Source organism: Salvelinus alpinus, chromosome 21, assembly GCF_045679555.1.
Source record: "Salvelinus alpinus chromosome 21, SLU_Salpinus.1, whole genome shotgun sequence".
NCBI lineage: Eukaryota > Metazoa > Chordata > Actinopteri > Salmoniformes > Salmonidae > Salvelinus > Salvelinus alpinus.
In genome coordinates, this window is record NC_092106.1 from 43,591,108 (window position 1) to 43,605,788 (window position 14,681).

At 43.4% G+C, this 14,681-nt stretch overlaps 1 protein-coding gene across 1 annotated transcript in view; it reads left to right on the plus strand.

Annotated features, from left to right (window-relative positions):
• The window catches only part of LOC139548337 (teneurin-4), a gene marked incomplete at its 5' end in the record, with an annotated part of 289,854 nt that overhangs the window by 252,943 nt on the left and 22,230 nt on the right, over nt 1-14,681 (plus strand). Inside the window, 1 exon segment of the mRNA XM_071357954.1 lies at nt 244-386. Coding sequence (XP_071214055.1) covers nt 244-386 — 143 coding nt within the window.

Consider the following 14,681-nt stretch of genomic DNA (forward strand, 5'->3'; position numbering starts at 1 on the left):
ATCACAGCTAGCTAGTCCAAGGCCTGAGACCAATCAAGTGTCCTGACTGTAAGCATGGAGTGGATCTTTGGACAGCCTTCTAGTGTGTACTAGATATTCTCTGCAGCAGGTTTTCATTTGGCTCCTCGGTTCAAAGTGTTTCCAGGGTCTACAATACATTGTGGTATGTGTGTATGATAATGATAAGCCTGTACTGTGTATTTGACGTGTTTGACATGTATTTATCTCATCCCTCTTGCCCAGATGTCAACAGTTGGCTGGTGACGTTTGGCTTCCAGCTGTACAACGTTATACCAGGTTACCGTAAACCCTCTACTGATACCATGGAGCCGTCCTACGAGCTAGTCAGAACACAGATCAACGCTCAGGAGTGGGACAGCACTAAGGTAATATAACACAGTCTACACTACTGTACTGGACACTCAGTCATCCAGCTCTCCAGTCCTCACTCATATCTCTGTCGCTCCATCCATCCATCCACTCCTCCTCAGCTCCAAGGTAAAACACCCTACTGTACCTGACAATCACTCACCTGTCTTTCTGTCTGTCAATTCATCCCTCCATCCAGCCATCCATCCAGCCATCAATCCAGCCATCAATCAATCCATCCCTCCATCCAGCCATCAATTGTGGTAGACATATTCAGTCAATAATATTTCTCAAATACCGGAGCCTGTGAGTTCAATTAGACTTTATTACAAAGTAATATAAGCCGAGCTGGTTCATGAAGCATCTCCCTTTCCAGCCTTGGCACACACTCTTTATACAGGTTTCATCCTTACATCACACACATAGTAACTCCTCTTTATGGTAATGATTCATCCCCTCTGGCATTTAGCCACCGTTATCTTTTTGCCTTGCACAAATTTTAGCTTGGTTTCACATTAGTGCATAGAAACATTACAGCCATAGCAATGGTACAAAAATAAATAGACATGTCCACTCCCCAGACAGGTGGATGTCTAATGGTGTCTAATGACCCAGACACATAGAGTGCACTTATCCTGCTGACTACTATGAAATGTAAAATGGGCACATATGTACTGGAAAATCCCTAATACAATCCATCCCTCTGTCCAGCCATCAATCCATCCAGCCATCAATCCATCCCTCCATCTCTCCATCCCTCCATCCCTCCATCAATCCATCCCTCCATCCCTCCATCAATCCATCCCTCCATCAATCCATCAATCCATCCCTCCATCTCTCCATCAAACCATCCCTCCATCAATCCATCCCTCCATCAATCCATCCCTCCATCTCTCCATCAAACCATCCCTCCATCAATCCATCCCTCCATCAATCCATCCCTCCATCTCTCCATCAATTCATCCCTCCATCTCTCCATCAATCCATCCCTCCATCCAACCATCAATCCATCCCTCCATCTCTCCATCAATTCATCCCTCCATCTCTCCATCAATTCATCCCTCCATCTCTCCATCAAACCATCCCTCCATCCAACCATCAATCCATCCCTCCATCCAACCATCAATCCATCCCTCCATCCAACCATCAATCCATCCACTCCTTCCCCGCTCATCCTCATATCTCTCCCTCTGTCTTTCCTATCAGATAGTAACCAACCTGTTAGCAGAGCTCCAGACTCCCCAAGGAGCTACCCAGTTATCAGACCAGATCACGGCCCAGTGAGCCAGTGTTCCTACTCCCCAGCCCCTCTGTCTGGGGTACGGGGACCTAGTCCAGCCCCTCTGTCTGGGGTACGGGGACCTAGTCCAGCCCCTCTGTCTGGGGTACGGGGACCTAGTCCAGCCCCTCTGTCTGGGGTACGGGGACCTAGTCCAGCCCCTCTGTCTGGGGTACGGGGACCTAGTCCAGCCCCTCTGTCTGGGGTACGGGGACCTAGTCCAGCCCCTCTGTCTGGAGATGGGGGAACAGGCAGTGAGAAACAGGGTCATGCCTAAACGACTCTGGTAATTGTCCCGGCTGCCATTAGGGAGATTCATTGTTTCTTCTCCTCCACCACTAAGAGACCATTGATTACATCTTCCCTTACATCTTCCCTTACATCTTCCCTTACAACCAGGCAGAGAGTAGACAGACAAGGCATGCTCTGGTTCCCTCGTTGATCAGCCCTTCGTATCGCCTGCTGCCTCAGAGTCCAGTGTGAATAATTAAACAGGCTGTTGTTGTCCTGGATGGCTGTAGTTACAGCTAAATCGAACAGCCACCCACCCACCCAGCCAGCCACACATCAGGCTCACAGCCTATCCCTAGACAGAGTGTCCCTCAGCGCCCACAGCCCTTTACCTTAAAATGATAAGCTTTCAAAGCTGTTTAGTCAATAAGAAAGAATAGGTCATATCCTAAAAGGCCATTATCATGACGATAATGCTGATAACAGCTGGGTGTAATAAGGAAAGGTGACAACAACACGGTATTCTAAATGGAACACTATTCCCTATGTAGTACACTACTTTAGACCAGGGCCTATCAGATCAAACCCAGCTTGACCTGGTCTGAGTCCAGGCCTCAGGATGGCAGTATAGATCTTCCATCCCAAATGGCCCCTATAACCTAGTACAGTATAGACTTTTCATCACAAAAGGCCCCCTATAACCTAGTACAGTACAGACTTTTCATCACAAATGGGCCCCTATAACCTAGTACAGTACAGTCTTTTCATCACAAATGGGCCCCTATAACCTAGTACAGTACAGTCTTTTCATCCCAAATGGGCCCCTATAACCTAGTACAGTACAGTCTTTTCATCCCTGGTTCGAATGGGGTGCCATTTGGGACGCAGATAGAAGCAGAATAGAAAATATAGAGAACAGCTTTTCAAACCATTTGACCTCTACGGTTGACCTCTACTGTTGACCTCTACTGTTGATCTCTACTGTTGATCTCTACTGTTGATCTCTACTGTTGATCTCTACTGTTGATCTCTACGGTTGACCTCTACGGTTGATCTCTACTGTTGATCTCTACTGTTGATCTCTACGGTTGATCTCTACTGTTGATCTCTACGGTTGACCTCTACGGTTGATCTCTACTGTTGATCTCTACTGTTGATCTCTACGGTTGATCTCTACTGTTGATCTCTACTGTTGATCTCTACTGTTGATCTCTACGGTTGACCTCTACGGTTGATCTCTACGGTTGATCTCTACTGTTGATCTCTACTGTTGATCTCTACTGTTGATCTCTACTGTTGATCTCTACGGTTGACCTCTACTGTTGATCTCTACTGTTGATCTCTACGGTTGATCTCTACTGTTGATCTCTACTGTTGATCTCTACGGTTGACCTCTACTGTTGATCTCTACTGTTGATCTGTACGGTTGACCTCTACTGTTGATCTCTACTGTTGATCTCTACTGTTGATCTCTACGGTTGACCTCTACTGTTGACCTCTACTGTTGATCTCTACGGTTGACCTCTACTGGTGCTCTTGGGCTGTTACAATACGAATGGGAAGTCAGGTCATGGACTGTGACAGTAAGCAGCCTGCTTATACATGTACATGGAAATGAGCTTTACACACAGCCAGGTTCAGGACAGAGAGGTGAACAAACCAGGGCTGTGTCTCTAACCCTGTTCCCTATATAGAGCCCTCTGGGCCCTGTGTCTCTAACCCTATTCCCTATATAGAGCCCTGTGTCTCTAACCCTATTCCCTATATAGAGCCCTGTGTCCCCTAACCCTATTCCCTACATAGAGCCCTGTGTCTCTAACCCTATTCCCTATATAGAGCCCTGTGTCTCTAACCCTATTCCCTACATAGAGCCCTGTGTCTCTAACCCTATTCCCTACAGTATATAGAGCCCTGTGTCTCTAACCCTATTCCCTATATAGAGCCCGGTGTCTCTAACCCTATTCTCTATATAGAGCCCTGTGTCTCTAACCCTATTCCCTATATAGAGCACTGTGTCTCTAACCCTATTCCCTATATAGAGCCCTGTGTCTCTAACCCTATTCCCTATATAGAGCCCGGTGTCTCTAACCCTATTCCCTATATAGAGCCCTGTGTCTCTAACCCTATTCCCTATATAGAGCCCTGTGTCTCTAACCCTATTCCCTATATAGAGCCCTGTGTCTCTAACCCTATTCCCTATATAGAGCCCTGTGTCTCTAACCCTATTCCCTATATAGAGCCCGGTGTCTCTAACCCTATTCCCTATATAGAGCCCTGTGTCTCTAACCCTATTCCCTATATAGAGCCCTGTGTCCCCTAACCCTATTCCCTATATAGAGCCCTATGTCCCCTAACCCTATTCCCTATATAGAGCCATATGTCCTCTAACCCTATTCCCTATATAGAGTCCTGTGTCTTTAACCCTATTCCCTACATAGAGCACTCTGGGCCCTGTGTCTCTAACCCTATTCCCTATATAGAGCCCTCTGGGCCCTGTGTCTCTAACCCTATTCCCTATATAGAGCCCTCTGGGCCCTGTGTCTCTAACCCTATTCCCTATATAGAGCCCTCTGGGCCCTGTGTCTCTAACCCTATTCCCTATATAGAGCCCTGTGTCTCTAACCCTATTCCCTATATAGAGCCCTGTGTCTCTAACCCTATTCCCTATATAGAGCCCTGTGTCTCTAACCCTATTCCCTACATAGAGCACTCTGGGCCCTGTGTCTCTAACCCTATTCCCTATATAGAGCCCTCTGGGCCCTGTGTCTCTAACCCTATTCCCTATATAGAGCCCTGTGTCTCTAACCCTATTCCCTATATAGAGTCCTGTGTCTCTAACCCTATTCCCTATATAGAGTCCTGTGTCTCTAACCCTATTCCCTATATAGAGCCCTGTGTCTCTAACCCTATTCCCTATATAGAGCCCTGTGTCCCCTAACCCTATTCCCTATATAGAGCCCTATGTCCTCTAACCCTATTCCCTATATAGAGCCATATGTCCTCTAACCCTATTCCCTATATAGAGTCCTGTGTCTCTAACCCTATTCCCTATATAGAGCCATATGTCCTCTAACCCTGTTCCCTATATAGAGTCCTGTGTCTCTAACCCTATTCCCTATATAGAGCCATATGTCCTCTAACCCTATTCCCTATATAGAGTCCTGTGTCTCTAACCCTATTCCCTATATAGAGCCCTGTGTCTCTAACCCTATTCCCTATATAGAGCCATATGTCCTCTAACCCTATTCCCTATATAGAGTCCTGTGTCTCTAACCCTATTCCCTATATAGAGCCATATGTCCTCTAACCCTATTCCCTATATAGAGTCCTGTGTCTCTAACCCTATTCCCTATATAGAGACCTGTGTCTCTAACCCTATTCCCTACATAGAGCACTCTGGGCCCTGTATTAGTCCACCAAATAGGGACTACTCTGCCATGTGGGATGCAGCCCAGGCGGTACTCAGTACCTTGATACCCTGAGGTATTGCTGCATGCCATGACCAATTCATTCCCATCCAGTAATATTGACATGGCTACGGTGATGTGAGTCCTGTGGGATACATTTTTCCTATCTGGGCCCCCGAGAATAACGTGTGTGTGTGTGTGTGTGTGTGTGTGTGTGTGTGTGTGTGTGTGTGTGTGTGTGTGTGTGTGTGTGTGTGTGTGTGTGTGTGTGTGTGTGTGTGTGTGTGTGTGTGTGTGTGTGTGTGTGTGTGTGTGTGTGTGTGTGTGTGTGTGTGTGTGTGTGTGTGTGCACTCATGCGAAAATCTCCATGGGACTCTCCTCTCCTGTGTGCGTCCTCATATTCCTTCCCCCATGGGGAGTCTCTGAACCCAGCGCCCAGTGGTTCCTCCTTCAAGGCTGCCAGACAGACAGAATCACACTTCCAAGCATTTCCATTTCAAATAGTATATATCTCCTATATATCTCCTATATAGTATCTCCTATATAGACTACAGTACCAGTCAAAGGTTTGGAACCACCTTCTCATTCAAGGGTTTTTTCTTTATTTTTACTGTTTTCTACATTGTAGAATAATAGTGAAGACATCAAAACTATGAAATAACACATATGGAATCGTGTAGTAACCAAAAAAGTGTTAAACAAATCAAAATATATCTTATATTTTACATTCTTCAAAGTAGCCACCCTTTGTCTTGATGACAGCTTGGCACACTCTTGGCATTCTTTCAACCAGCTTCACCTGGAATGCTTTTCCAACAGTCTTGAAGGAGTTCCCGCATTTGCTGAGCACTTGTTGGCTGCTTGTCCTTTAGTCTGCAGTTTAACTCATCCCAAACCATCTCAATTGGGTTGAGGTTGTGTGATTGCGGAGGCCAGTTCACCTGATGCAGCACTCCATCACTGTCCTTCTTGGTCAAATAGCCCTTACACAGCCTGGAGGTGTGTTGGGTCATTGTCCTGTTGAAAAACAAATGATAGGCCCACTGAGCGTAAACCTGATGTGATGGTGTATCGCTGCAGAATGCTGTGGTAGCCATGCTGGTTAAGTGTGCCTTGAATTCTAAATAAATCACAGACAGTGTCACCAGCAAAGCACCCCCACATCATCACACCTCCTCCTCCATGCTTCACGGTGGGAACCTCCCATGCGGAGATCATCCATTCACCTACTCTGCATCTCACAAAGACACAGCGGTTGGAACATCAGACCAAAGGACAGATTTCTACCGGTCTAATGTCCATTGCACATGTTTCTTGGCCCAAGCAAGTCTCTTCTTATTATTGGTGTCCTTTAGTAGTGGTTTCTTTGCAGCAATTCGACCATGAAGGCCTGATTCATGCAGTCTCCTCTAAACAGTTGATGTTGAGATGTGTCTGTTACTTGAACTCTGTGAAGCATGTATTTGGGCTGCAATTTCTGAGGCTGGAAACTCTAATGAACGTATCCTCTGCAGCAGAGGTAACTCTGGGTGTTTCTTTCCTGTGGCGGTCCTCATGACACCCAGTTTCATCAGAGCGCTTGATGGTTTTTGCGAGTGCACCTGAAGAAACGTTCAAAGGTTTAGAAATTTTCAGAATTGACTGACCTTCATGTCTTAAGGTAATAATGTACTGTCATTTCTCTTTGCTTATTTGAGCTGTTCTTGCCATAATATGGACTTGGTCTTATACCAAATAGGGCTGTCTTCTGTATACCACCCCTACCTTGTCACAACACAACTGATTGACTCAAACGTATTAAGAAAGAAAGAAATTCCACAAATTAACTTTAAACATGGCACATCTATTAATTGAAATGCATTCCAGGTGACTACCGCATAAAGCTGGTTGAGAGAATGCCAAGAGTGTACAAAGCTGTCATCAAGACAAAGGGTGGCTATTTGAAGAATATCAAATACAACATATAAAATATATTTTGATATATTAAACACTTCTTTGGTTACTACATGATTACATATGTGTTATTTCATAGTTTTGATGTCTTCTATATAATAGTATTTATCATCTATATAATAGTATATATAGTCTATATAATAGTATTTATCATCTATATAATAGTATATATAGTCTATATAATAGTACATGTAGTCTGTATAATAGTACATATCTTCTATATAGCCTATATGATAGTATATAAACTGTGGCCCAAAAACTGTGGCCCATATCTGTTAGTTGCACACAAAGAACATTTAAATCGATATTTACAGTTGAAGTCGGAAGTTTACATACACTTAGGTTGGAGTCATTAAAACTCGTTTTTCAACCACTCCACAAATTTCTTGATAACAAACTATAGTTTTGGCAAGTCGGTTAGGACGTCTACTTTGTGCATGACACAAGTAATTTTCCCAACAATTGTTTACAGACAGATTATTTCACTTATAATTCACTGTATCACAATTCCAGTGGGTCAGAAGTTTACAGACACTAAGTTGACTTTGCCTTTAAACAGCTTGGAAAATTCCAGGAAATGATGTCATGGCTTTAGAAGCTTCTGATAGTCTAATTGACATCATTTAAGTCAATTGGAGGTGTACCTGTGGATGTATTTCAAGGTCTACCTTCAAACTCCAATGCCTCTTTTCTTGACATCATGGGAAAATCAAAAGAAATCAGCCAAGACCTCAGAAGTCCTCAAAAGAAATGTAGACCTCCACAAGTCTGGTTCATCCTTGGGAGCAATTTCTAAACGGCTGAAGGCGTTCTGTCTCCTAGAGATGAACGTACTTTGGTGCAAAAAGTGCAAATCAATCCCAGAACAACAGCATAGGACCTTGTGAAGATGCTGGAGGAAACCTGTACAAAAGTATCTATATCCACAGTAAAACGAGTCCAATATTGACATGACCTGAAAGGCCGCTCAGCAAGGAAGAAGCCACTGCTCCAAAAACCGGCATAAAAAAGCCAGACTACGGTTTGCAACTGCACATGAGGACAAAGATGGTACTTTTTGGAGAAATGTCCTCTGGTCTGATGAATCAAAAATTGAACTGTTTGGCCGTAATGACAATCGTTATGTTTGGATGAAAAAGGGGGAGGCTTGCTAGCCAAAGAACACCATCCCAACCGTGAAGCACGGGGGTGGCAGCATCATGTTGTGGGGGTGCTTTGCTGCAGGAGGGTCTGGTGCACTTCACAAAATGTAGGGCATCATGAGGATGGAAAATGATGTGGATATATTGAAGCAACATCTCATCGTTCAGGAAGTTAAAGCTTGGTCGCAAATGGGTCTTCCAAATGGACAACGTCCCCAAGCATACTTCCGAAGTTGTGGAAAAATGGCTTAAGGACAACAAAGTCAAGGTATTGGAGTGGCCATCACAAAGCCCTGACCTCAATCCTATAGAACATTTGTGGGCAGAACTGAAAGTGTGTGTGAGCAAGGAGGCCTACAAACCTGTCTCAGATACACCAGCTCTGTTAGGAGGAATGGGCCAAAATTCACCCAACTTGTGGAAGGCTACCCGAAACGTTTTACCCAAGTTAAACAATTTAAAGGAAATGCTACCAAATACTAATTGAGTGTATATACACTTCTGACCCACTGGGATTGTGATGAAAGAAATAAAAGCTGAAATATATCATTCTCTCTACTATTCTTCTGACATTTCACATTCTTATAATAAAGTGGTGATCCTAACTGACCTAAGACAGGGAATTTATACTCTGATTAAATGTCAGGAATTGTGAAAAATTGAGTTTAAATGTATTTAGCTAAGACGAATGTAAACTTCTGACTTCAACTGTATCTTCTATATAGTAATATCTATATTCTCTATAATAGTATATATCTTCTATATAGTAATATCTATATTCTCTATAATAGTATATGTCTTCTATATAATAGTATATATATTCTAGATAATAGTATATATCTTCTATATACTAGGATATGTATTCTAGATAATAGTATATATCTTCTATATAGTAGTATATATCTTCTCTATAATAGTATATATCTTCTAGATAATAGTATGTATCTTCTATATAATAGTATATATCTTCTATATAGTAGTATATATCCTCTTCCTCTTCTTCATTGTTTTCTTCTTAAAAGGGAAGCAGAGATGGATGGAATAAGTGCATACAGTTTGTAGGAGAGGATAGGTATATTTACAAACACATTTCTGAGGTGGAAAACTGCAAAAATGTGTGATGAACCTCACAAACAAGCAGTGGATATTTACCTGTCTGTGTTTAAGAGCTGTCTGCAAATCATTGTCCTCCAAAAGCCAGGCAGCTAACTATCAACAACCATTATTCACCCCTTCTGTTGAAACCGCATAATGGTTTTAATTTCCCAGCCTCACAAATTATTGCTATTTGTGAATATCACCATGGGGATTGGGTTATTTTAAATCTGAGAGAGAGAGAGAGTTCCCTGATCACAATACTAGACTGTTACCTGGGTCGTTCCATGAAATTAGTAGCTTTTGCGTCCCTTTGATATTTTAAGAAGAAATTGTGCACCAATATTTAATTTGAAATGCCTGGTATATTAAATGATGTTTTAATGTTGACCACTTTAAATTAATAAAGCCTTGTTAAAGTGGCAACCTTCAGACATGTCCCTCTGTAGACCTTCTGTGTCTTCTAGGAATATTTTCACCCACTTAACCCCAACATTTTCCCCCAAGTTTTCACCATCTTTGTAAAGCCATAGTTATTTTAGTTGCTTTGACAAAGTCAGTCCGGCAGGTAGCCTAGTGGTTAGAGGAGGCAGGTAGCCTAGTGGTTAGAGGAGGCAGGTAGCCTAGTGGTTAGAGGAGGCAGGTAGCCTAGTGGTTAGAGGAGGCAGGTAGCCTAGTGGTTAGAGGAGGCAGGCTGGCCTAGTGGTTAGAGGAGGCAGGTAGCCTAGTGGTTAGAGGAGGCAGGTAGCCTAGTGGTTAGAGGAGGCAGGTAGCCTAGTGGTTAGAGGAGGCAGGTAGCCTAGTGGTTAGAGGAGGCAGGTAGCCTAGTGGTTAGAGGAGGCAGGTAGCCTAGTGGTTAGATGAGGCAGGTAGCCTAGTGGTTAGAGGAGGCAGGCTGGCCTAGTGGTTAGAGGAGGCAGGTAGCCTAGTGGTTAGAGGAGGCAGGTAGCCTAGTGGTTAGAGGAGGCAGGTACCCTAGCGGTTAGAGGAGGCAGGTAGCTTAGTGGTTAGAGCGTTGGGCTAGTAACCGAAAGGTTGCTAGATCGAATCCCTGAGCTAAGGAGGTAAAAATCTGTCGTTCTGCCCCTGAACAAGGCAGTTAACCCACTGTTCCTAGGACGTCATTGAAAATAAGAATTTGTTCTTAACTGACTTGCCTAGTTAAATAAAAAAAGTCTTATTTTTTTTCCTGTAAATTATTTATTTAATGTGATTGGTGATTCATAAAAAATTTATCATAATAAAGGTGTCCATAATTTTTTTTTAAAGCCCAGTATAGTCAAATATGTTCCCTCAGAACAGCCTCAAATCGTCAGGGCATGGACTCTACAAGGTGTCGTTAGCGTTTCACAGGGATGCTGGCCCATGTTGACTCCAATACTTCCCACAGTTGTGTCAAGTTGGCTGGATGTCCTTTGGGTGGTGGACCGTTCTTGATACACACGGGAAACTGTTGAGTGTGAAAAACCCAGCAGCGTTGCAGTTCTTGACACAATACCATACCCTGTTTAAAGGCACTTAAATATTTTGTCTTGCCCATTCACCCTCTGAATGGCACACATACACAATCCATGTCTCAAGGCTTAAAAATCCTTCTTTAACCTGTCTCCTCCCCTTTATCTACACTGATTTAAGTGGATTTAACAAGTGACATCAATAAGGGATCATAGCTTTCACCTGGATTCACCTGGTCAGTCTATGTCATGGAAAGAGCAGGTGTTCTTAATGTTTTGTACACTCAGTGTATGTATTTACACACTTTGAGGTTGGAATAATACTGTTAAGTTGTGAAAAGGATGATAAGGGCTTTTAGCAGAGGTGTGGACTCGAGTCACCTGACTTGGACTCGAGTCTGACTCAAGTCACAAATTTGATGACTTGAAACGTGACTTGATAGAAAAGAAAATAACTTGAGACTTGACTTTTCCTTGAGACCGATGACTTGACATTCTGGCCAGATTTTGTAATGTTTTGTCACTCATTTTGTGGCACAGAGTCTCCACGCAGTCAGAGACGGTATCACACTGATTGGCTAGTGACACGCTCACTCGGCCCTCTGATTGGACCAGCGAACTGTCAATCAACTCAGGTCGGGTGAGCTAGCAGTGAGGTTTTGGGGGGGGGGGGGGGGTTGAAAGTGTGAAACTGAATAGGAAAGATATTTATTTGAAAAGGCTACATATAGCATCCGATTTGTATTTTGTATTTATCCCTTTGCTTATTTGATCTGGTCACTAACATAGGCAGAGGCATATGAACTGGGTATGTCAATCAGTTTAACACCAACTATTTAAAATGGGTCACAAAAAACAAGATGCTTATGTCTCCACCCTAACAATAAGAGTCGGGAGGATGCGTGACAAGTTTAAGCCATAGGGCTTATTGTGGACAGCTTTTGGCGGGAGTGACACCTCTTGTTTCGCCTCTTCCTCTGTAGAGAGCGCATCGATGCAACTGCAGTGAACAGCGGGGCTTTTTCTCAACACATTGCAGAGGGTGGCTGTGCTAAGATGGCTTTGGCTCGGTAACTGCTGTTTGACATGAAACTCAACTAGAGGTTTAATCCCCGGTGCTGAGCTAGTTTGTAGCAGCTAATTGTTGTATGTTTTTTGCAGAATGTTCAGTCTCCTATTGACTGAGGTGAATGTTCAGTCTCCTATTGACTGAGGTGAATGTTCAGTCTCCTATTGACTGAGGTGAATGTTCAGTCTCCTATTGACTGAGGTGAATGTTCAGTCTCCTATTGACTGAGGTGAATGTTCAGTCTCCTATTGACTGAGGTGAATGTTCAGTCTCCTATTGACTGAGGTGAATGTTCAGTCTCCTATTGACTGAGGTGAATGTTAAGTCTCCTATTGACTGAGGTGAATGTTCAGTCTCCTATTGACTGAGGTGAATGTTCAGTCTCCTATTGACTGAGGTGAATGTTCAGTCTCCTATTGACTGAGGTGAATGTTCAGTCTCCTATTGACTGAGGTGAATGTTCAGTCTCCTATTGACTGAGGTGAATGTTCAGTCTCCTATTGACTGAGGTGAATGTTCAGTCTCCTATTGACTGAGGTGAATGTTAAGTCCCCTATTGACTGAGGTGAATGTTCAGTCTCCTATTGACTGAGGTGAATGTTCAGTCTCCTATTGACTGAGGTTAATGTTCAGTCCCCTATTGACTGAGGTGAATGTTCACTCATGCCACCAAACATACCATCGTAAAACTGACTATCCTACCGATCCTTGACTTCGACGATGTCATTTACAAAATAGCCCCCAACACTCTACTCAGCAAACTGCATGCAGTCTATCACAGTGCCATCATATACTACCCACCACTGCGACCTCTAGTCGGCTGGCCCTCGCTACATATTCATCGCCAAACCCACTGGCTCCAGGTCATCTATAAGTCTGAGATAAGCCCCGCCTTATCTCAGCTCACTGGTCACCATAGCAACACCCACCCATAACACGCGCTCCAGCAGGTATATCTCACTGGTCATCCCAAAAGCCAACACCTCCTTTGGCTGCCTTTCCTTCCAGTTCTCTGCTGCCAATGACTGGAACGAATTGCAAAAATCACTGAAGCTGGAGACTTATATCTCCCTCACTAACTTTAAGCATCAGCTGTCAGAGCAGCTTACCGATCACTGCACCTGTACACAGCCCATCTGTAAATAGCACACCCAACTACCTCATCCCCATATTGTTATTTATCTTCTTGCTCTTTTGCACCCCAGTATCTCTACTTGCACATCATCATCTGCACATCTATCACTCCAGTGTTAATGTTAAATTGTAATTATTTTCACCTCTATGGCCTATTTATTGCCTTACCTCCCTACTCTTCTACATTTACACACACTGTACATACATTTTTCTATTTTTCTTTTAGCTGATTTAAGATGAAAGAAGGAGATTTAGGCTGTTACTTTAATAGGCACTTACTACAGTCATATTTTTATTTAACCTCTTCAGATGGGAAAACGTGTTTTTTATTAAATTGATAATGTTCTCTTTATGAAAGAATGAAACAGGGGTTTTTCACCATGTTAAATGACCCAAAAAGGGACTCATTTTGTTGGAAGACCCACCTTCTCATACCCCGTGGAATCTTAGCTTGGTCTTTCAAACACAAACCTTGTTATTTGCACCATAGGAGTTGGCAATACGGCACAAACAGATCTGGGACCAGGCTAGAAGTTTCTACTGCTGGTAATCTGTTGGAACTGAGAAGGAATTAACAGATCTGGTACCAGGCTAGAAGTATCTACTGCTGGTAATCTGTTGGAACTGAGAAGGAATTAGGAGATAAATCAGTCATGCTGGTGTGTTAGACAGACTGGTCATATGAGAGAGACAGAGAGAGAGACAGACTGGTCATATGAGAGAGACAGAGAGAGAGACAGACTGGTCATATGAGAGAGACAGAGAGAGAGACAGACTGGTCATATGAGAGAGAGAGAGAGAGAGAGAGAGAGAGAGAGAGAGAGAGAGAGAGAGAGAGAGAGAGAGAGAGAGAGAGAGAGAGAGAGAGAGAGAGAGAGAGAGAGAGAGAGAGAGAGAGAGAGAGAGAGAGAGAGAGAGAGAGAGAGAGAGAGAGAGAGAGAGAGAGAGAGAGAGAGAGAGAGAGAGAGAGAGAGAGAGAGAGAGAGAGAGAGAGAGAGAGAGAGAGAGAGAGAGAGAGAGAGAGAGAGAGAGAGAGAGAGACTCTGCATGCAGAATTCTGCAAAAATATCCTCAGTGTACAATTTAAAACATTAAATAACGCAGAGCAGAATTAGGCCGATACCCGCTAATTATCAAAATCCAGAAAAGAGCCATTAAATTCTGGCCACTGTGACTGACCCAAATTTAAGGAAAGCTTTGACTATGTACAGAATCAGTGAGCATAGCCTTGCTATTGAGAAAGGCTGCCGTAGGCAGACCTGGCTTTCAAGAGAAGACAGTGTATGTGCATACTGCAAAAAATGAGGTGGAAACTGAGCTGCACTTCCTGACCTCCTGACAAATGTATGACCATATTAGAGACACATATTTCCCTCAGATTACACAGACCCACAAAAAGTGAGAGAGACAGAGAGAGAGAGACTGATCATTTGAGAGAGACAGAGAGAGAGAGACTGATCATTTGAGAGAGACAGAGAGAGAGAGACTGATCATTTAAGAGAGACAGGGAGAGAGACAGACTGATCTTATGAGAGAGACAGACTGAT